Here is a 24,449-nt window from a genome sequence, read left to right as displayed (position 1 = left end):
AAACGAAGAAAATAGGTAGAGGTCCCTACTTTCACAGAATTGATAGTCTTTCTCAACTGGGTTCTTCATCTGGACCACAAAGCACAGAAGATGATTTGAGTGACTATTTTCTCAGTTCCCCCATGATGGCGTTTTACCAGTTTTATTCCAGATGCATAGCAAAGAAGCTAATTCATTATACAATTTGTCTCGAACAGGACAAATAACTGGACAGTTACAGCAGACCTTCAGGGCTATGATCAGAGAAGTTTGGGGTCCCAGGCAGCAGCTAGGAGAGCATTTGGTGGTCCAGGTTTGGTGGGCCAGGGATGTCTTCCAAAGGGAACAATTCCTGGGCTGAACCTGAAGCAGGTGTTAGGCAAGTGTTTTCTTCAGAAGTGTGATGGCACGTGTGAAAGAATGGACATAGGCAAGAACATGATTCTTCAGGGAATTAGTATGAAGTTAGCGTACTTGGACTGAATCAGAGGAGTAGGGTTGGGAATTGTAAACACAGGTTGCATATTTTGCACTATTCTGCAAGCAGTGGGGAGTCAATGAGTGATTTTAAACAGGGTTAGGCATTGTACAAGTATTACTCTGGTGGTATTACAGCATAGTGGAGATGGAGCACCCATTTAGAATGCTCTTCAGTAATTTCCAGGAGAGAGGACCATGGCCTGCACTAAATGAGAATACAGAGAAGTGGGTGGATTCTAGAAAAACCTACAAGAAAGAATTTATAAGCAGTTGATTGGTATGAGGGGACAAGGAGAAAGCCAAAGATTTGTCTTGGTTTCTGCCTTGGATGCTTGGGTGGATGGATGGCACACCACTGAGGGTAAGAGTGGAGTGAGTGTATTTGCTGCTTCAATTGCTTTTGTTTTTTTTTTTTTTTGGAGAGTTGGGTGATGTGACTGGGTTTAATTGAAGAAAGAAAAAGATGCACATTTTAGATGTAACTGTCTATACGTTGTTTTGGATCTTGGATGACAGAAGAATGGAGTTTTTATTCACAGAAATGAATAGGAAAAAGTGGCTAGTTTAGGGAATCAGCCTCTTGCTGAGTATCTTTGACAGTGAGCAACCATGTAGGGTGCCCTGTAGGCAGTTAAGAGTCACAGATGGGTTTTGTGTGGGAGTTCAGAGGTTGTAGTGAGCATAGCTCTGTCTAAGAATTGCTTCTAAACTCCCAAGTTCTAGTTAGAAACAATAAGGAGAGACGATGGTCACCATTGTGAATAGCAGACACAGGAAGCAGAGCAGGAGGAGGGATGGGACAGTGCTGAGGGCACAGCAAGCAGTGTCTGGGACGACCCCCGCCCATCTTGAGGATGGAAGGCAGCGGTCTTCCCAGAGACCAGTATATCACTGTATCAGACACTGAGGTGGTGACAGGGACGTTCTCTAGACAGCAGGACGGTGTAGTCCGTGGAGGCTGCAGTGAGGCTGCTTTCAGTAAGCTTGGAAGAGCAGGTCAGGAACAGACGCAGGTGGCCCACAGGGACCAGGGGCATTATCTCCGTAAGCTCTGTTTTAGAAACCTTACTTTCGTGTAGATGTCCATGATACCTGATTAGAGTTGTACCTGGGCTTTTCTGCAGTCACCTGTAAGCACGTGATTGTATAGGTCAAAAGAATAAAGTTCTGAGAACATAACATTAGAGTTTCCCATTACGTTTTATTTTCTTCCCTTTAAAATTTTTTAATCTTAAATCAACTCCCTCTGGACTATGTTCTCATTGGTTTTTGCCATCCAGTGATTCCTTCCCTGCCCTCATGCCTCTCTTCCCTTTTTATTTTTATCTTTGACTTAAAGCTGACTTTACTGTGCTCCTCATCAGCCTTTGTATGTTAGCCTAATAATCCTTTATGGGGTTTTTTGTGAGAAACAGGCTATTACTCCTCATTTTGAGTTCTGATGAGGCCTTGACAGTTGACCAGCTTAGAAGGTAAAAGCAAGTCAGCAGTGATGACCACATACTACTTTGTAGCAGTTCTATTGATGTCATTATGTTTGGTAATTTATATCAAAGCACATGATCATGAAGAAAAAACAAAATACAGTGTCTAGGTCGTAGTCATAGCCACAAGCAGGAGATGGGGTATTTTCAGTCTGAAAACCGTAGCAGAGCATCTGTATTGATGTGTCACAGTTGAGTATGTATTCATCTGTACCTCCAGCCTTCTTACAGCAGAACCCGAGTGAATCCTGCGTGGTAGGTGCAAAGCAGAGTTCGTCACTGAATTCCTGCTGTGATAACTGAGATAAGGCATTAATTTACATGCCTTAGTACAAGGCCCAAGAAATGTTTGAAGGGTGCTGTTGATGGAAGGGTGATGGGGAAGATCAATCATAACTGTGATAGTAAGTTTTTGTATCTGAAAGAAAGAGGGATAAATAAAAATAAATGGAGTAATACTTAAAATTTTAAGGAAGTGATGTAATATTCATTTAGGCCTTAAAAGATGTGAGAATTTGTATAGTGGGAGGATGTAAAGAAGGATAAGAAATAAAGTGTTTCCAGTAGGGGTTTCTGTTTCTAGAAAAGCATGGAAGGCAGGAGGCCAAAGCACGCTCAGAGATGGGAGAATAGCATATTTTACTTGAACATTAGATAAATTAGGGAGCAGTTGAAGTTACTGTTGGTAGATCTGACCAGAGACCCCAGAATGGCTTTTTAATTCATCAAGAAGTGGGTGGCTTTGTGGAGTGATGTGGTTAGTGTTTTAAGAAACTTATGATATGATGGTGGCATATAGGGAATATTGTAGAAAGGGCTGTTACTGGTCAGGATGGACTGGGTCGGTGATTCTCATCTGAGGGTGATTTTGCCCATGCCAGGAAATATTTGTCTATCCTGGAGACATTTTTAGTTATCACCACTGTGGGGCAAGGAGAGGTGGGGTAGCCCTACTGGTTGCTAGTGGGTAGAAGCTAAACATTCTGCAATACACAGAAAACCCCCCCACCACAAGAATTATCTGGCCCAAAAGATTAGTAGTGCCAAGGTTTAACCCTGGCTAAGTTAAGTTGTGATAATAGTCATAGGTTCTTAGTGGTTTAAAGCAGTAAAGATTTGTTGCTCAAATTAACTGTGCATAACTTCATAGCATCCATATCTGGAATCCAAGCTGATGGAGCAGCTGCTCTCTAGAATGCTGCTTGTTCTTTATTGGCCAGAACTAGTTACATAGTCCCTCTAAACCACAGAGAAGCTGGAATTGCAGTCCTACTTTCTGCCTAGAAAGAGGGTGAACAACCATATTTGATCACCAGCTTCAATTACCACCATGGAAGGCTACCATGGAGTAGAAGTGGTCAGTAAGAAACCAGTTTCTTCATCTGTGCTGGCCTTCTTGTGGTTCTTTATTCTTGACTCTTTCCGTAGAAGAAAATCACAGTATGTATAAAATAGGATTAGAAAGATGGGGTGTTGCCAGATTATGAAGTGACTGTGCTGTCAGACATAGATTCTAGACCTGAGCTTCCCAGCTGCTTTTGGGAACATTTCAGATGTGTCTGGATATTGATCTCCTTAGCCCTTCTAGTAAATGGGTTGTGGCTGGGGCAGTCAGAGCCTACAGTGTGAGCAGCCTCTTCCATTTTACTCTGACATGTTCTAAACCCAACTGTAAAAGCTTGGGAAGCTCTGTACCGGTGTGTGGGCTGTATTTGTTTTAAAATTATAATTAAGACTAAAAATGATTTACTTTCAAAATAACACTATTAGCAGTATAAAAGGGAGAGATCAGGTAGGAAGCTATCCTAAGAATTCAGGCAAAAAAGATGCAGAATTTTAATGATGCCCCTCTTGAAAATAAATAGGGCAGTGTGACATAAAGATGGTTTATTAGAGATGTTAAAATTGGGTTTAGAACATATCGAATAGAATTGACTAATAGGAAATTGGAAATATTGAACTGGAGCTCAGAAGAGAAAATATACTTGTCCAGTTCAACTGTGGTTGAATAAACCTCTAATTCTATGTATTGGAATACATAAAGTGGCTTCATTTTTTTGGATGAAACCATAACTATTAGTTGTTCTCCTTGCACCCTGTCCTTCTCCATTGTGCCTCATTATTTCTGTAACTATTTGTTTATTTTGGGTCTTATCTGTTAGACTGTAAGCTGATATGGACTACATTCAGCAGTCTGTCCCTAACACCTAACATGGTGTCTAATCACTTTATAGATTTATTGAATGCCGAAGGAGAAAATCGAAGTAGAAAAAAATGTATGGGAGGCGATTATAATAAAAAAAACATTCAAATTTCCACGAAATGGTTAAACGTAAAATGGGCCTAGGGATAGCTGTTGAACTTACTGGGTGGGAAGACACTCTTTTGAGAAGAGTGGTTAAGGGCAGGATTATAACTTCAGGGGTTAAGAGTAGGGTGACAGATTACAGCAGTTGGTTCAGACCAAGCACGTTTGCAAAAGTGGGGAGAAAGTAGATTATCTAGAGCATTGAAGTGAAGAGTAGGTTTTTCCGGATAGGTGAGGAGCCAGTGGAGTTGAATGGCTGGAAAGGGTGGAGAAGGAGCTATTGACTGAAGCAGCAGATCCTCAGGAACCCATGTCTGCAAGTGTCTACCATGCACAGATGTGGTGCATGGTAGACACTTGCAGACATGGGTTCCTGAGCTAGATCCATAGTTAGTGCACAGCTTTCACTGTTCAGGGGAGAAATGAGAGATACAAGGGCAGTATTGTGAGTGTTCAGTAAAAATGAATGTATTCAATTTAGATTATGTAATTCCTCCTTTTAGTGTTGACTTTTGTTTTTTATTAAACTATTAGGGTAATGGTAATGTTGCTGCTCTGAATGCCCCTTTTTGGAAAATAAAACTATTAACTTTAGTTCACCCCATCAGTTTTATTTTTTTTAATCTGCTTGATAAAATTTAAAAGTCTGAGAATACAATGCTTTATACATTTAGAAAGAGCAAAAAAGACAACTGTTTATTTTCTGAGATTTTTTGAAATCTGAAATAGAGTTTTTAAATGATATACCATTTCTAACTAGCAAGTAATAGGGGAAAAAACCATTTTGATTTTAGATGAAGATCGACTTTCTAGAAGAAAAAGTATTGTGGACACCGTATCCATTCAGGTGGATATTTTACCCAACAGCATTCCTTCTGATGATGTGGTAAGTTGCTGAAAGTGTATGGCAGAGTACTTTCTTGAGATAGGTATCAATTTAAAAGAACTTTTTGCCCCTCCATACTTTCAAACAGGAGCAAATATAACTCTAAATTATCCCCATATCGACAGTGCTATTAGTAGACATTAATCTGATTTAGCCTTGAGCTTATTTTTATTTTACTAAACTCATGTCAGCTCTCAGTAAAGATACATAAACTTAACATTATGTATTACGAGGTCATTAGGCTTTACATTGTAATTTAGTGTAATAAAAGGAACTGTGAAACAGAACTAAGTTTTTATCAGAAATGTTATGTAAGGCCTGTTATTAAATTGGGAGGTGCTCCAAATTCTATTTATTTTTAAAGATTTATGAAACAAATTATGAGAATAAAGGGAACTGTCCAATCTCATGTGAAGGCAACTACTATGTGGAAGGTTTCAAAGCCTCATCTGGGAGGGAAAATTTTTTATCCTTTGATAGTAACTATAATGGATTTAATGTAGGCCACACTGTATCAGTGCCCTGTGTACTCTCTGAGGACTGTGACTTACTTGAAAGGTCAGAGATTTGGTGCTCTCCTCCTGTTTCAATAGAACACAAAAGTGTATCCTGAGTTTTAGGAAGAAAACAGCCAGTATTGTCTAAGACTTACTCTGCACAAATCACCAGAGAATTTTTTGATAGTCAAGTAAAAATGCTGAAATACCAGGATGTCAGCCTCCTCCTTGGAGTTTATCTGTTGTTTGCCTTCCTAGGTTTTTCATTATTTCTCATGGTACAGTAGAAATAATTAAGAGATAATCCATCTAAGAAAAGGGGAAGGAATTTGCCTGAATTCATGCTGTCACAGCCCCGCCTCCCCAATCCCTGTCGGTCTTCAGGAATTGAACTTTTTGGTGGCCAGTTCCAGCCAATTAGCTTACATCTTTTATGGTGTTCCACTCCCCATTAAGTAGAACCAATCAGTTTCATTAAGAAATTATCAGCAGAGTGTCAAGAGTAGTTAAGAGGCAGTTAGTGTTCATTTTGAAATACAGTGGGTGTAGTTTCTTGCCAGTTTAAAGCTCAAGAAAAATCATATTCCCTAAATTCACCTCTTGAAAGCCATCTTAGTGTATATACTTTTTTACCGGTCAGGAGGGTATTGTGCTAGCTCTGTATTTTAATTATTATGAATTTGTTGCTGTTACCTTTTGGGGGAAAATTAATCTAAAGCCTTAGTTTATACACTTTATCAAGAGTGCAGTAAATTTTATTGAGTGGTATCCCATTCTCCTTTTGTTAACCATTTTTATCTAAAAAAAAAAAAAATATATATATATATATATATATATATATAGCACTTCAAGCTGTTGCAAAGAAATCAATCTATTTTGATAAAAACATTTATCATGCAGGGGCAAGAAGAACTAAAGAAAATATTTGCATTGTATAAAGACTTAACTATAGGAAGAAGATTCTTAAACATAATTTTGCAATTAAAAGTCCATTAATACATTTGTTAACTTGTTAAAGACCCTGTTTTTTCTTTGCTATAAGTCCTAAGTCAAATATGCTGCACACCGAGCATTTGAAAAGTTAAGTACAGTTTCTTATAAGATTTACCTGAGCACATTGGTGTTTCAAACTCATTTACGATTATGGAATCTGATTTTGCGTATTAGGAATGACTGTTCATTTAAATTTTTTTATTGTTATGTTAATCCCCATACATTACATCATTAGTTTTAGATATAGTGTTCCATGATTCATTGTTTGTGCATAACACCCAGTGCTCCATGCAGGAATGACTGTTCAAAAACCAGAAGACAAAGTAACATTACCCTCTAGACTAGAATTAATTTCATAGCATGGAAAGGAGAAATATGCGTCAATTAAGTGCTCACCAATTAATGGTGTAACAAAATATCAAACTATGAATAAGTATATTTGCTAACAGTCAAATAAGAGAATTACTCATTTAAAAAAACAGTACTCTTGTATTTGATAAAAATTATTTGAAATTTTATATACATAATCCCAGTTAATCCTCAGATATATCCAATATCTGCTTTTAGAGCTTATATATTTTTTTAAAGTCAGAATGTTTAGATGAGATCATAGCAAACTTATGTTTTCCATAGATATAACTCAAATTGTTACTGTAGTCTAATGAAATCACCACTCAGTTCTTCTTTCTAAAAGGTAATAGTGCTTAATTATTTGGGGGAATGAATGGGAGGCTATACATATTACATTTTCAGTGCATATTGAATTTTTCTTTGTACAAAATTAAGTCACTGGTTGGCTAAAAAGAATTGTCATTTATTCTAGGATAAATAACAGATCTTTGTTTTACACACTCCTGCCTTTTCCCATAAATGAATAAAGAAACTTGCATGTGTGCTAACAAAACAAGTCTAGTATAATATGAGTCGGAAGCTACTCTGCTAGGTGCTATAAAATTAGTAAGATATCAGTGGAAGTAACATAACAACTAGTCTGATTGGAAGAAGACAAACACATTTTATGTAGGCTCCAGGGTGTTGTACAGTCTAGATTAGAGCTGTAGATCATGAATAAGGCAAAAGTCATCAAGAGTAAAAGGAGTGTTAAAACTCCTCGAGCCTGGTGCCTTTGCACCATTTCTCCAGAACACACAACTGGTGTTCTAGAGAGGCAAATAGACCGTAGTTTGGTTGGGCACCAAATGAAATAGGTGGCTTGTATTTAGTAGCTACACTGTATGAAAAATATGAATCGTTGAACACTAATATAAAGCAGTTGGTCTTTTTTTCCTTTTTAAATAGGATTCACAAAAGGAAAGAGTGGGAAACAAGATTGAAGCCAAATTATAGAAGGTTTTGTCACCTGCCTGAGGGCTTTGTGTGTGATTTGGTAGGAAGTAGGGAAACACTGAAATTTGGGCAGTGTCATGATCACGGCTATGCTTTCATGAAAGGAATCTCAGAAGCGTGGCTAGGCTGAACTGAAAAGAAGGGACCGGAGGTAGAGAGGCCACCTAGTAGATCCTTTTACTAGTCTACAGTTTGGGTAAGGAGGACCTGCAGTAGCCAGGCGGGAGATAAGGTAGGGGACAGGAGAGCAGTAGCCTGTTCCAGAGCAGGATGGGCAGGTCCAAGAAGTAACTAAAAGGGAGTCCGAGAAAGGAGGTTAAAAACAAGAAAGGAGAGGGGCAGAGTGACGGTATCACCATCATCCGAATTAGGGAAAACAAGAACCAATAGAGAAGAGTTCTTGGAATAAAGGACTTTAACTTTTCACTTACCAGGGATCAAATAGGTAATAATTAACAGTTATATGTAACAAGGAGGCTGGCCGCGTAGTTCTTCTGTGTTCTTTTCCCTGTACTGTAGTTGCTTCTCAAAAGTCTAAAACTCCTAACCAGTTGTAAGAACGACAGTGGGTTTTTTTCATTGAGGTACTAGACTGCTGCTAGGTACAAATAATTAATGAGCCAGAGCTAATCCTGTATATCTGCTCCAAATATCTAGAACAAAGCAACTGAAGATTCCCAAGTTTAATCTGACTTCAACTAGAAATATGAACCCTCAGTAGAAAAACTGAGGTAGTGGAACGCTTGCTGCTTGATTTCCAGCTAAAGCCTTTGTATTACAGAGAAGCTAAGGTGCAAAGCATGAAGTCTTGCTTTCGTTAGTCTTGCTGCCTTAGACTTAGCAAAAGAAGCTCATGAGCTAAAATTAGGGATGACCAGAGGCCCAGGCAAGTACTCAGGTATCATTTCATAACTTCTGTTCAGAGATACTATTAACTGGATGTATTGCTCCCCCTGAAAATGTGCTGGTGCCGTAAAAAGTATTACTGATTTTTTATCATAAGGCAATTGATTTCATGCCTTTTATATATCTCAAAGCAAGAAATGGGGGAAGCTTCATATTAAAAGGTATTCCTGGAAAATAAGTGTAGGTGGTTGACCTTAGAAGACCCAGAATATGAATGTTTTAAGATGTTAATTGTACTCATTTGAACACTTCCCAAAGTAGTGGTGATTCTTGCTTCTAAACCATTTAAAGTTTTCAGTTTATTTTTTATTTGTAAACTGTATATGGCACCAAAATTATAGAGGGTGTAGAGTATACTTAGTTTTCATGTATTACATAACTGAACTGTATTGACGTTATTTTCTCTGCCTTGACTCTCTCAAAGCACTGTTCACTTAGGGAAGCCTAGTTCAGTCAGTGGGCCTCAGGCCTGTTGCACACTCCGTGAGTGGAGATGGAGTTCTGTAACTCAGCGGTGGTTGGGTTGCCTACAGGATGCTGATCCTGCCAGCCTAGCATTAATCCCTGCAGTAGGCCACTGGTACCGAGGAGGAAGGGGAGATTATGGGATACTGTGGAGGATAATCACAAATCCAGCCAGCACAGAGAAGAAAAACAACTATAAAAGTTCTTAGATGACTTGTAACTAGGTGAAGGTGTCATTTATATTGACCTTTTTTAACTCTTTATTTTACTTAAAATCACTTTTCTCTAGGTTAGTAACACTGAAGAAATCACCTTTGAAGCATTGAAGAAAGCAATTGGTGAGATTTTTGTTAACTCTCCTAATGATTTGCTAGCTTATCTCTGTCTTAGTACTTGATGAGGTGCCAGAATAAACAGAAGCAGCATGGCATTTGTGCGTAGATCTGTAATTGATTTATTCAGCTATGTTTTTTATTTTTTATTTTTTTTAAAGATTTTTTATTTATTTATTTGACAGAGATATAGTGAGAGAGAGAACACAAGCAGGGCAGAGTGGGAGAGGGAGAAGCAGGCTTCCCACTGAGCAGGGAGCCCAATGTGGGGCTCGATCCCAGGACCCCGGGATCATGACCTGAGCCGAAGGCAGATGCTTAACAACTGAACCACCCAGGCGCCCCCCAGCTGTTTTTTAGACTTTTATACTTGTCCTGTCTTATCAGAGGTAGTTCTGCTCTGTACAGTGACTGTCCTAGAATTAAGAAAGCACGTCAGTATATTTTAATGCCACACTTATTTGGTAGCCAACCTGCAGGCTGCTCGAACTTCTTAGGAGAAATAGCATGCTTCCTTTTGTAGGACATGGGGGGATGAAAATTCTGAATAAATTGAGTAACTTAACAGGCACACAGTAGTGTGATTAGAGGCGTGTTTCTAATGGGGTAGGAGAAAGGAGCTGGCTGAGATTGTTAGCAGGTAGGCATGAGAGAGGACCATGTTAACTCTTGCTGTTTTATCGGTGAGATCATCGGTGCAGAGAAATTAACAAACTCTTCTGAGATCACATAGCAAGTAAATGCTGATGCCAGATTTCGTACCCACATTTGACTGACTGTAATCTTTTTACTTTGCATAAAATATTACTCTGATTTTTTTTCTCCTTTGTCCCTTATGGAAATAAATTTTACATGATTTGCCTCTTTTTTAAAGTTTTAAAATGGTTCTTTCAATTAAGTATTGATATAAATTACTGCTAGGCTAATGATACCTTGTTCTCAATTTTTCTAACTGGTAAAGCAATATAGGGTGGAAATTGGCTCTCATTTTTTCAGAGCTGTTAGAAGAAAAAAATTAGTATCAAGGAAAGTGGAGTGCTCTAGCACCCATCATCCATGAAGTAAAATCTGACCTTTTTTGGCTTAATCCATTAGAGGATTTTTGAATTATTGTAATACAATGTCAAATTTACCAAAATAAAATTAATTGAATTCAGTAAGCAATTTTGAACATCCATTATATGCAATATATTTTGAGACATTTAAAGATTAATAGGACATGTCATTGGGTGCGTGGCTGGCTCAGTTAGTAGAGCATGTGACTCTTAATCTCAGGGTTGTGAGTTTAAGCCCCATGTTGGGCATGGAGCCTACTTAAAAATAACAATAACAACAAGATAGGACATGTTGAGAAATTTACAGTCTAGGACAGTGGTTCTCACAGTGTGTCTGTGGATCCCTCAGTAGCCTGTGGTGGCTCTTTCAAGGGATCCTTCAAGCAAAAATATTTTCATCTAACAGTGTCTTTACACTGTTAGCCTTTGTACTATGTCAGATAACAGGAATGAAGGAGACCGTAGCATCACACTAGTCTAGCAGTGATCATATTCTTTAGTACCACACACACACAGTTACTTTAAAATGAGATTTTATTTAGGAATGCTCTTACTGTAAATTATTTTATTAAATCTCAACCCATGGGTACGTATCTTTGGGAAGTACACATAAAGCACTTCTTTGATTGCCTTGATTTGCAAGCTGAACTAGTTGATTTTTTTTTAAAGATTTAGAGAGACAGTGCACAAGTCAGGGGGGGAGGGGCAGAGGGAGGGAGAGAGAGAGAAGATTTCAAGCAGACTCCCTGCCAAGCACGGAGCCCAACACGGGTCTCAGTCCCATGACCCTGAGATCATGACCTGAGCCGAAATCAAGAGTGGGCCGCTTAACTGAACAAGCCACCCAGGCGCCCCTGAACTAGTCGATTTTTATAAGGAACACCATTTTTATTTCAAAAAGAAAGAAAAAAAGACTGACAGAAAACCTATGGTATTTGGTAGGCATTTTCTGGAAAATAAATGAAACGAAGCTGTGACTTTTAAGAGGAAAAACAAAAGCATCCTCACTGTATTTGCTTCTAATGATAAAATTTGCACTTTGAACAAAATAAAATTTTGACTTTCATCTGCTATTGTGAGTTTGACAGCACCCAAATATTTAGACGCTTCTAATGAGATCAGTGGTAGTAACTACCAAATATGATTTTAAAAATCTTGTATAATGAAACATGTCTACATTTAGAGGACCTGCATAAATCACTGGATCAGTATTCCACGTGACTATTGCATGATGTTACAAAATCATGCATAAATAAAGATTATTCAAAGTGTAAAATAGACCAATGGATTTTACCATAACCAGTTACAAAAAGTTTATTAGTAAGATTTCAAATTTCGTATTGCAGCTAACTTTTAACAAAACTACCACTTTTCAAATTGTGTTGTAATGTCCAAGAAAAAAATACCCACAGTTCTGTGAAAGGCTATTAAAATACTCTTTCCCCCAGTACATATCTCTTTATATACTTCAACCAAAATAACACACTGCAGTGGTTTGGATGCATTTGCAGATAGAATCCAGCTGCCTTTTATTAGGCCAAGACATTAAAGAGATTTGTAGAAATACAAAGCAATGCCATTCTCCTCACTGAGTTTTTTCACTTTGGAAAGTATGGTCATTTTTTCATTAAAGAAATGTTATTTATGTTAACATATAATGGTGTCATAATTTTAAAATGAATTATTTTTAAAGGAATTAAATGTTTTTAAAGTTCCTCAGTTTTATGTTGCAATATGGAAAGTATCAATGGATATAACGATTTGGTTTTTTCATAACTTTCAAGGATGTAAAGGAAAGAACTCTTGAAACCAAAAAGCTTGAGAACTGCCTAATGCATGGCAAACAGACTTGCTGCCTTCAGGCCAAATTTAGTTTGAAGTAGCTTCAGAAATTGACATAAGACCAGGGTGTATCTACCTCATCTTGCCCACGTTCCCTTATTTCCTACTGCTTTTACCTGACCTAATGTAAACATTTATGTGTCCCGCCTGGCCTCTGGCCATTTGAGCTGCTTACCCTGTTCTAGTGAACAACAGAGAGGTGATCATAAGTCTCTGTTAGTCATTCAGAAGTGTATAAATTCTTCAATTATTTTAACCTGCCACAGTTTCAAAGGAAAAATCTGTAATAGCCTGTTTCCTTTCTACCTGCTATTTCTATTTCCACTTTTTAAAACTAGCTAATTGTAACCTACAGTTTGTCTACCTGAAAAGCAGCCTGGGTTAAAGAACGTAGAACACAGTGTGTATTTCATCCTGTGAAATTCTCGACCAGGAAAAAAAACAAACAAACAAACAAAACAACCTGAAGAATTGCTGGGGCGTTGCAGTAGACCATTAACAAGCCATAGATCAGGCCTATTTCCATATTCTTAAGCAGATGTAACAGGCATTTATTTATTTTACTATCTCACAAACTTTGGTCAGGCCACACATCATTTTAAGATGAAACATGTCTTTTCAAACTGGAAATAAATGCAGAAGTCTGAAACAATACGTTCCAAATGGCTGCTCTGTATTTCCGCTGTGCCATTCATATCAAGTTCAGCAGACTTTTAATTTAGTATCTCACGTACCAAGGCATGAGTATTCATACAAGAATCATCTTTCAGTTGGGGTCTTGAGGTTCTTTGGCTTGCAGGAAGTTGTCATTCTCCTGCTTTTTTGGGAAGAGAGACAAAGGTGGTCTTTGAGAAAGGATCTTGTACTATGTAGCTTTAACCCTTAGATTAAAAAAATGTTTTGTATATCTGCTCTCTAGCCTGATAGACATTTCAGGAATGTTCAGTCTTTTGCTTTTTTCCTTTTAAAACTAGTCCTATAAATTACCTTTATTTTTGATTTATAGAGTGTTTGCTTTTATGGTCATGGCAAGGTTCTGTGAAAATCTGTAATCCCTTTAATGGGTCTTTGTAAACATTTATATAGATACCAGTGGAACGGAAGAACAGGAAAAGGAAAAGAGGCGTCTTGTGATAGAGAAATTCCAGAAAGCACCTTTTGAAGAAATAGCAGCACAGTGTGAATCCAAAGTAAGTGAACAAACAGTAAAGGGGGTGTGGGAAGAGTTTGATTTTGTGGACATCTTCTTGGTCATTAGTTGGTAGGTTCCACGCTTTGTGCAGATCCACAGAACACAAGGGAATGTATCAGGTGGGGACTGAAAACCCTGGTGGCCTGGCTGGGAGGCCTCGGTGATCTGTGTGTGTAGTACAAGTCGATGGAGAAGGCAGCTCCCGGACTGAATGTTGAGGATCATTGCTGCTGTGGTACTTCTTGTGTAGTGGGTCTCAGGGACTTGGCTGTGGGTATTTGGTTTTATGTGTCTCTTGGTTTGATTCTCCCAGTGAGCTAGGAAGTGGAAGAGAAACTTGACATTAAATTCCAGTGGATGGGACAGAGGAAGCCAAAACATGAAAGCGCTCTGTACCATCAGCTTCGTGGTTGCACTTATGCTTTGTCCTTTAAATTGCATTTGCATTAGTACAGATGGTTTTTTGGGAAATAAAAAAATCCATTCTTAAACATTTTTTTTTCTCCTTGTAGGCAAATTTGCTTCATGATAGACTTGCTCAAATACTGGAACTCACCATACGGTAAGGATTTTATTACTACAACAGTGATAAAATAACAACAAAATAGAAATTGTTAAACCCCCATGTAGATTGGTGGCTGATCATGTTGAAGTAATAGTGGTTTTCAGTTAGGGCAAACACAAGATCACAGAGGTGCCTCTGTCTTGGTGGTTATTCTGTTTGGACAGACCTTGATAGCATTGCTTCTAAGTGTCTCCTAGCTGTCCTAGCTTTCCTTTTTAGATCATTCCTTCCTTCCACGTGGTCCGATAGGGAAATCTGGGTAATTTGGAAGACTCACATTCTAATGATATGTTTAACCAGGTAATTTCTCATATTTAACCATTTTCATATGCAAAAAAATGCAGTTTTATATGGTTCAGCCTCATGGTTCTTTCCAGGGCAAGACTGATTCTCCCTGTGCAGATGGCTCACTTAATCATTAAACTTTCTTCAGTCATATCCATTGCAGTCCTGTTGTAACTTTATGTCCCAAACATACGGCATCTAACATACTTGGACATGTGGTTACATACTTGTGTCTGTTGGTGCTGAAGTAGGGAAGCACAAGACCGAGGGAGAGACAGCAGCAGGTTCCCTCTAGGGAAAGTGTTTATGCACGTCCTTCTGTGACCTCAGTGTGGACGCTGGCCTTTGTCTGAGGCGGCACAGTGGAGGAGGCATAGTTCGAAGCTGTGCTTTTGGAGTTTTTTTTATACATCAGCTGTATGTTTTATATTTTTAACCTGATGAGCTAAGTCTGTTTTGCTTCAAGCACAGGATTCTATAAATAGGAGAGACAGGTACACGTTGTCGTCCACTTGCTTTTTTAGTTCATTCTTTTTTCGGCTGCCCTGTGCAAGGCATGTTTTCATCAGTACACCTCTTATTCTAGGCATTTCCCCACCAAGCCTGCCACCCCCACTAGGCTAAGAATTACTCATTTAAAAAATTTCAGAACAGAAATTCAGACTATAATACGCAATATGTGATATACCTTAGATTCAGAGAAAATTGATGGCTGTGGGCATTTACTTATTTGGTGCTGTTAATTATAATAGTTATGGTCTATTTTATAATGGATCTTATTCTGCATGTTTTCTATCTGTTATTTTTGCTAATTCTCACCACAGTCCTGAAAATGTAGGTAGATGCTATTTTTTTTTTTGCTTTCTAGGTAAAAACACTGAGGCTTTAGAGAAATAACTTGTTGTAGGTCATCCGGCTACTGAGTGGAAAAATAAAAATTCAAATCCATAACTCTGTTCTTAAAAGGAATGTTGCTAGGACCCACCATGTTACATTTAATCACACCGTCATGGCTATATGGATTGAATATTTTAGAATAAGGATTATGACTAATTCTCTTTTATCGGTACTGCAAAGCCTACTAATATCATTTATTGAGCACTTACTACTAATAGATTTATTGAACACTTCTGCTTTTCTAGGCACTATACTAAGTACATTATTTCATTTAATGTTTATAACAGACCTTTAAAAAGGGTAGTGATTAATTTTACTTGGCAAGTATAGAAACAGAGGCACATAGAAGTTAGGTAACTCATCCAGGGTCACCTAGTTAGGAAGGAGGAGTTCTGGATAGCTTACATGATACAGAGCTTTTTGTTCTTGTTTGATATATTTCCTCTTGTTCATTTGCCTACACTCTAACCACCAGACAGAGGAAAGGGTTTGTTTTCTCAAGAAAAGAAACAGAACAAACTCTTACACTTCAGTCTCCATTGTCCTTTCATTCCCTTTGATCTTAGTGCAATAAAGAAAATGATAAGGAATCCAAAGAAGCAGGAAAATACAGTAAGGGGAGTAAGCAGCCCCACAGATGATCCAGTTATTGGAATTAGTAGACAAGGACCTAAAAATACACACACATGTACATTAAAGAATTTAAAGGGAAATATACACATGTTTTAGGAGAGAAGAGGAAACTAAAAAAGAACCAGTTCATAATGCAAGAACAGAGTGATACAGTGCATGAAAGAATTTCATAGGATGAGCCTAACAGTATATTGGACATTATAGAAGAATGCTCTACAGTGCTCACGGGAATATAAAATGTACAAACACTGTAAAATTTTAGCAGTTTCTTACAAAGTTAAACATATACCTGCTCTTAATCCTGTAATCCCATTTCTCAGTATTTATTTACCCAGAGAAATGAAAACTTACATTCACAGAAAGATACGTACATGAATGTCATAGCAGCTTTTTTCATAATTACCAAATGTTCATCAACAGGAGAGTGGATAGACAATAGACAAATAGTGATATTCTTAATATAGTGAAATACTATTCAATAAAAAGGAACACATTTTTTTGTTGTTAAAAAAACATCTTGAGCAAAAGAAACCAGACATAAAAGAGTGTAGCTTGTATGGACCATTCTTATAGGCTGTATGTATAGACTGTATGAAATTCAGGAACAAGCAACACTAATCGTCAGCAATAGGGATCAGAACATGGTTGTTGGGTGTGGGGATATGGGAGTAGGGAGAAATTGACTAGGGACACAAAGGAACTTCTTTTGAATGACGAACATGTTCATTATCTTTATTGGGGTATGATCACACGAGTGTATATGTTTGTCAATTCTTGTCAAACAGTATACTTAAAATCTGTGCATTTCACTCTGAAAATTATCCCTCAGTAAAAAAGGGGGGGGATATTACAACTATTGGAATGGTGATTGCAAAATAATTATTAGTTGCCAGAAATAGAATAATATATCAGGAAAATAGAAACAACTGAATAGCTTAAGAACAGTTTACAGTTAGACAGTTAATATGAAGTTAATATTTGTGCATACATTAAAGTCATTACTATATGAATGGTAATGAAAATGTATTCCCATAGATTCATAACTATAAAACACTAACAAACTCAAAGAACTAAATATGACTTATATAACTATAAATCTCTGAAATATGCATAGGAATACGTCATAAATGAAAACTCACACCTTGCTTTGAATAGAAAATTAGTATCTTAAAGACACCAGTTCTCTGCAGATGAATCTATAGTTTTAGTCAGAAGATATCATAAGTGATTTTTTGGTAAGATTTTTAAGCATTTGGCAAAACAAAACCCAAAACACAGGGTTGAGACTCAAGTAGTACAATTGTGGAAAAGCATTAATATCATACAAAAAAATTAGTTTCCCATATTGATAAGAGAAAAACATCTGAGTACAAATATAGGCAGTGGACTCAAATAGACAATTTGTTTTAAAAGAAACAAAATGGATACTTAATCTTTTGTAGATATCTTTGTGATATGTAGCACTAGTAGTAACCCAAAAATTAAAAATAAAAATAGGAATGAATCCCCTTTTGCTTGCCAGATTGGCAAAGACTTAAAAAAAGAAGAAGAAAAAGAGAACAAATATACTCCAGTGTTGAATGTATAAATTGCTAGTATTCTGGCAATATATATCAAAGTCAAATTTGAGTATGCTTTGATTAAGAAATTGTGTTTGTAAGACTGTAAACCTAGAGACAATCAGTATAAAATGATGTGTGTATAAGAGTAGACCTCTGAATATTATTTATAATACTGGAAAATGGAAATGAACCTGCATTCATCCACTGGATTAGATCAGATACCCTTACAGTGTATCCACATAATGAAATACCATGCTGTCAGCAAAAAGGACAATATGCGTACATATGAAAGATTTTTCTGCTAGTGAAGCAGAACAAGCTTACCAGAATGGTATAGTGTAATCCTGTTATAAAAAATTACACACACACATACTCAAAAGAAAATGTCTGGTTCAGACTTAAGAAGAGCTTGATAGCACTGTGATCTTTTGCCCCACATAGCCCTGTAGCTAGCCAGCAGCGATGCTGGGTGTCTCACTCAGCTGTTTGCATGCAGTTAGGAGAGTGTTCTGTGAAATGAACAGCTTGCCAGTGAACCTGTTGACCGTGGTTGTTCTCTCTTACAGCCCTCCTCCCAGTCCATCAGGAACACTGACCATTACTTCTGGGCATGCCCAGTACCAGTCCATCCCAGTCTATGAGATGAAGTTTCCAGATCTGTGTGTGTACTGAGTGGCTCATGAAGACCTCAGCGTAGGATCTAAAGCCGAAAAATGAAGGCCACGCTGAGTTTTCAGGGTTTACTTAATGTGTATTAACATAATGCTTGAGAATAACAGTGAGACTTCCTCTTCAACCAAACGCTTGGCACACACCACATTAGAAATGGTGGAGCCATCCATGATTTAGAATACTTTAGAAGATGGATTTCTTTTGCAGTTCCTGTTGGCTTTTGAAGTTGGACATGTATCGATCTCCCATTCCACAGTTAAGCAGTATATTTTAAACTTTTCACAAACATGTAATTTTAAAACATGCCTCCAGAGGGTTGAAGATGTATGAAGTGTCTACTGTATTTCTTAAACATCTGCACAACTGCTTAGAAATAGAATTGCTTTTGTGTTTGTTTATCTGCAAAAGCAAATACATACAAATATATTGCTAATCTTGGGGCTGCAAAACTGTTCTGTGGCTTGTTGTCCCCATGTTTTAGATGTTGTGATCTATAACAACATGTGATAGGCATTCCTCAACTTGTTTATGGTAATAAGACATCTGTTGAGTAATATTCCCAGAATATGACCAACCCTAAAATCGCCATACTTAAAAGTGTCTAGTTCTTGTAATACTGTGTTTTCTGCCAAGAGTTTGACCATTCTACTTGAGAGAAGCTTAGAGCTTACTCTTGGCATACCAAACTGTGCAATATTTTTTTACATCATAAGATGTATTCGTTTACAGACTATACTTTGAAATTATAGTAGTATTTTGCTGTGGCTCCATTAATTAAATCAGATCTATATTTAGTGTAGGAAAAAAAGACTTTTAAAACAGCTACTAGTTCACCTGTGAAGAGTGTGTACATTTTGAGTTCTATCAAAAGCACATTACTTACATTTTTATATTGTGCATTGTTTAAAATCCTCGTAGTCAGAAAATTCTCCAAATGGACTTTTAATTTGTAAGATTTGAACTGTTCAGTTGTATACATTTGTTGAGGATTTGGTGTATTACATTTGAAAAGAGTGCCTATGGCTTTAGCAATCAAGCGTGCTAAGGATCGTCAATGTGAGCTTCTGTTGATTTAAGTTACCAAGGTTACATGTGTACTCTACACATGTGCTCAGAGACCTGTAGTGTTTTCTTAAAATTATGTACATTTTAGTGAATTCCATCACACAGCAAAAATGAATGACTTTCTTTGCAAGTCTTACAAAATTCTCGTAGGACATTTTTATAGAATAACCTCTTTATAATTGTATTGCCTTTTCAGATTCAGTTTCTTTTTACAAAGAACAATATACATATCAAAAATTGTAGCTCAAAAACTAACTCAGTTTTTTTTTTTTTAAGATTTTCATTGAATTTTATTTTATGACCAAAGCAACAATCAAAACTGCACTAGAAACAAATTCTTAGCAATAACACTAATTCGGTTTTTATCTTTTGTTTTTGTTTGAAAACCTACAGTGAGAATGGCAGGTTATAAGTTTGAGTTTATGATTATTAGGCACCTGTACAAGAAACAGAAAGGTCAGGAAGTAACAAAAGAACAAGCATACCCCAGATTTTTTTAATAAATGAAGTACAGCATTTTGAAACATCTTGCAAAATAGCCTCGTCATTTAAACCCATAAAATGATACTCAGCCCTCCTGGGCAGTGTGTTAAATGTAGGTAAGCAAGACCTTGTTTCAGAATGATAGTGCAGGCGTTGAACGGCCTTCTTGTAGCTGTCACTGTAACTTTGCCTCTTGAGTGGGTAAAATGTGTCGTCATATAATAGGCCAAGTTTTCTGTTTTTTATTTCCCCTTTTTTCTTCTGTATTTTTAAAGAAGTATTAATTTTTGTGCATTTAACAAAATCTAAGCAGGGGGACATGCAAAAAAACAATCATCATCCACTTGGATGTCATTTTATAGATTAACACTGTGTGCTTTTGTATGAAAAATATATATAATTGAATAGTATAAGTAAAGGAGATCTATATTCAGTTGCACTCATGCAAACAAACTTTACAAAATTTCATGTTTCTCTGTGGTACAAGAAATGCATGTATTGCATGTAAAGGAAAACCATTTGAATTAATGTTTATCACACCTTTCTCTTGGTCTGTTTGTAAACTGTTGATGTGGGGTTTGCAGGGTTTTTTTCTTGTTGTTGTTTTTAAATCACAGTAGACTTCTATATGTCCTAGATGACTGAACTGGTCTTGTTAATAATGATTCCCAAAAAGTGGGTCTTTTCTTTGGTTTGTCCTTTCCAGGAGATTGCAGGACATCCTGCCAGGTAATGGGTGTGTGTTCCGTATTCTAGCCAGTTTGGAGACAGAAAGTTTAGGATTTGTTGAAGTTTACCATATGGCTATATTTTTGTAGATGTTTAAAACTCTTAATAAACTGTTAATCATTCTCTTTTTGCTGCATACACTTGCTTTGTTTTTTTCCTTGACACTGAATAGCTAACATATAAACATTCCTTATATTTGTGTTGACTTTGTGCTTATAAAGAGTTCGACTGTCATTGGAATTCACCTGAATACACACACACACGCCCGTGCACACAACACAAACACCCCTTAATGCTTCTGAACTCATTATCTTTTAGAATAATACCACACTTTACCAGCAATTAACATTTCTCTTCCTCCTATCTGAACATGGAACTCATTTGTCTTATTCATGCCAATATATGTAATAAATGTAACAAGGTGAGTTTTTTTGAAATATAAAAATTCACTTTGCAATTCATATATAAGCAGTAAAACAAAATCAAATTACTTCTGGATACATGGATATTTATAATTATTACATTTACTAAATTAAGTTTATTTAATATTTTGCTTTAGTTAAAAATGAAGAGCTTTGGTAAAAATCAGGTTGCCAGGTGGATGCATCCTCACATCCGTGGAAGGAGAATCAGAACCGTAACCGCTGGTCACGGCGAGATGCGGTGAAGGCAGAGCACGTAGTGTGAACTGGGAAAGTGCAGTTGCCTTCTCTGCTTCAGTTTTAATGTTTGCATCTCAACCCTCTCTCCTTGTATAACTTACACAAAGGATCTAAGAAAAAGAATAGTGGCTCTGGTTCCCTGTGCCACCCTGGTTTGCTTACTCCACCTCAGGAAGCCGCGGTGTAGGAGGAGCGTCCGTGTTACGTTCTGTGTCGCGTGCTTTCTTTCCAGCCTCAGCTGGTTGGACCCTGTCAGCTGTTCTGATAGATACTGATTTCAAGCACTGAGTTCACATGAGTGAAAAAGTAGAGCCAAGGTAGAACATCAGGTGCCGCCTCCTACTCCTGCTATAAAATTTGCCAGTTACCTGCGCTTTGAGCCGCAGGTTCTGCTTTAAGAGAACTTGTGCTAAGACAGAGGCCTGCACGCAGGGGTTGTTCTGGGCTGCGATCCCAGCAGACCCGGCCAGGGCCTGAAACTGTGAATTGCAAGGGGAAAAGGCTCATTAAGAGGATTTATGTAGGAATTGTCCATCACTGTAGGTGACTGGAGGTCTGTCCTGCTGGACGTGGGTGGCCTGTTGGCAGCAACCCTCCCCCCATTTCTGGATTGTGTGTGCTTGAGAGCTGAGTAGTTTCCCAGGGTGCCCCATGCTTCCTCCTCAGAGAAGTCCTGTGTCAGAACGCACGAAGAAGGGAAGTTCGAAGGCAGACATTGTCAGATCCCACCTCTCTGAACGAGGCAGGTCGAAGCCCATGTGCAGCTGGTGCACACAGCAGTGTGTGGAGTAAGAGGCAGGTGTTGGATGATGTTGAGTCAGGTCAGCAGTGTCCAGCAGAGCACCCTCTAGTTTGGCATTTAAGGACGAGACTAAAGCTGGGAGCATCAGATTGACAATTTCCACGCTTCCCCCATCTTGCTTAATGAGTCGAGGGATTTTTAAAGATGGGAGATTTTAGGACATGTTTCCATGCTGATAAGATTGATACAGAAGAAGAGAATAAATTGGTTAAAAAAGGAAATATTGGGATGCCTGGGTGGCTCCGTCAGTTAAGTGTCGACTCTTGATTTCAGCTCAGGTCATGAGATCAAGCTCTGCATCTGGGCGTAGAGCCTGCTTAAGATTCTCCCTTTCCCTCTGTCCCCTCCGTTCCCCCGCAACGCGCGTGCGCTTTCTGTCTCTAAAAAAGAAAAAGGAAATACTTACAGGAATCAGACCCGAGAAGGCAATAGAGCATTCATTATACACAGAGCCTAGTTGGAGGGATTGACCTTTGATCTGAATAAGGAACACTTAACTTCATTGTAACGAGACGGAAGAGAGAGACTGCAGGTAATTTTGTAGCTTTGGCAGCAGGAAGATGAGGGCATTCCCGTTGGAAACCTTCAGTTTTCTCAGTGGAATATTAGCTGAGACCATTGTTGCCAGACAATTCATGTGTCTGTGCATGTCATGTGAGCATGCAGACACCAACAGCCTTTATTCTGGACTATCTTCTCAATGTATTCTAGCACACAGACTCGAGGAAGGTAGGGATGCCCACCCTTTGGAGCCAAGGGCAGGCCTTACTGTTCTGTATAAAGATAATGTGTTTCAGGCGCCCGGGTGGCTCAGTCCGTTAAGCGTCCAAATCTTGATCTAGGCTCGGGGCTTGAACTCACGACTGGGACTGCCGCTGGGAGTGGACCGTTGGGACCTCGCTTCGGGCTGAAGGAGGGAGGAGCCAGCCAGCCATGCGCTAGTTGCAGCAGTGCCCCCTCTGCCACTGGGTGCCCGCTGGCTGGCTGAAGCACCTGCAGGCTTTCTCTGCCATGGAGACTGCTTTGTTCCCGTGTGCAGCAGGCCAGGAGATGTCACCCTCCCCGGGAGTAAAGGCTGATGTGGCAGAAGCTGATGTCCCCACCTCTCTCCTCTCTCGGTGTGTAGGGTATTCTAGTTGTAACTGGCTTGGTAACGCGTCCTTCACTGGCTACCTTTCCTGCACTATTTCTTCGGTCTCCACGCAGGCTTTCCCTCACTTGCCAACTAAACTTGCTCTCGAGTTCTTGTCAGAGGGGTCACTTCTGGGAGAACCCAGCTTTGGTGGTTAGTTAAGGTCACCAGGTGAAAAAGGTACCAATGTGTTGGATTCACCAAAAGGTGCTCATCACGGGACGCCTGGGTGGCTCATTCGGTTAAGCGTCTGCCTTCGGCTGAGGTCATGACCCCAGGGTCCAGGGATCGAGTCCCGCATCAGGCTCCTTGCTCAGCGGGGAGTCTGCTTCTCCCTCTCCCTCCCCACCTGCTCGCTCTCTCTCGCTGTCTATCTCAAATAAAAAGTCTTTAAAAAAAAAAAGGTGCTCATCACATGAATCCCTTGGAAGGCAAGGAAGGAAGGATGTCTGCTATTGGCTTGGCACCACGACCTTTTAATTTCTTAACTTGTTGCCAACTTCAGAATATTTTCCTACCATGAGAAGGTCAGCAACACTGAACTCTAGCGGTTCTGCTTTCCTGTCTGAGGAGCAGGCGGGGGCTCTTACCATCTCACTACCAGACACGTGATTTATGGGGATTGAGAACCAAGGATGTGATGTGAACCAAGGACTTCGTGTTCCTATCGAATATGGAGGGAGGTTCTCGTAACACACCACCTTCTGCCTGGTAACACAGGAGAATCTCTGAAGGGTTGGTGAGTGATAGAAGGATGGATATAATTTCAAGTTTTTACAATTACCGTGATATTAATCTGCCTCTGTCAGCATGGTTTATAATATGGTTTATTCCAGTGGCTGGAAGTTTTGGGACCTTCTTCGTGGTGGTGGTGGCTGGCACATGGACACTCAGAATAACTTGAATGGCAGGTGTGTTTTTAGGGGCACATACCAGAAAAGCTGTCGTTTTAGTCCTTGGCACATATCCTCGGGTTATTGGTGTCCCACAGGTGATCCCCTAAGATTGATTAAAAATATACCCCCCTTTTTTTTCTAATAAAAGGAAAAGTAGCTTTCAGTGATGAGGGAGTGGAGATAATTTTTGGCTCCATGGCTCTGTCATCTTACGTTTGGCATTTACTCATGCACTAGTATCTACAGCATTTCTTCAAAACAAAACCAAAACGAACACTGATTGGAGTTTTTATTGAGCTC

General features: G+C 38.6%; 1 protein-coding gene across 2 annotated transcripts in view; it reads left to right on the top strand.

Moving 5' to 3' along the window:
* EFR3A (EFR3 homolog A) overlaps window positions 1-21,147 on the top strand; it is a 106,315-nt gene extending 85,168 nt beyond the window's left edge. For both annotated transcript variants that reach the window (XM_036066388.2, XM_078071998.1), the window contains exons 19-23: window positions 5,046-5,137; window positions 9,635-9,683; window positions 13,661-13,764; window positions 14,279-14,328; window positions 18,275-21,147. In XM_036066388.2, the coding sequence (XP_035922281.1) occupies window positions 5,046-5,137; window positions 9,635-9,683; window positions 13,661-13,764; window positions 14,279-14,328; window positions 18,275-18,380 (401 nt within the window). In that variant the 3' untranslated portion in view covers window positions 18,381-21,147. The remainder of the gene's footprint in view (window positions 1-5,045; window positions 5,138-9,634; window positions 9,684-13,660; window positions 13,765-14,278; window positions 14,329-18,274) is intronic.
* The last annotated feature ends 3,302 nt before the right edge of the window (window positions 21,148-24,449 follow it).

Source organism: Halichoerus grypus, chromosome 5, assembly GCF_964656455.1.
Source record: "Halichoerus grypus chromosome 5, mHalGry1.hap1.1, whole genome shotgun sequence".
In the NCBI taxonomy this organism is placed as follows: Eukaryota; Metazoa; Chordata; class Mammalia; order Carnivora; family Phocidae; genus Halichoerus; species Halichoerus grypus.
The sequence above is the reverse complement of the archived record's forward strand: the minus strand, read 5'-3'. Positions and strand labels throughout refer to the sequence as shown.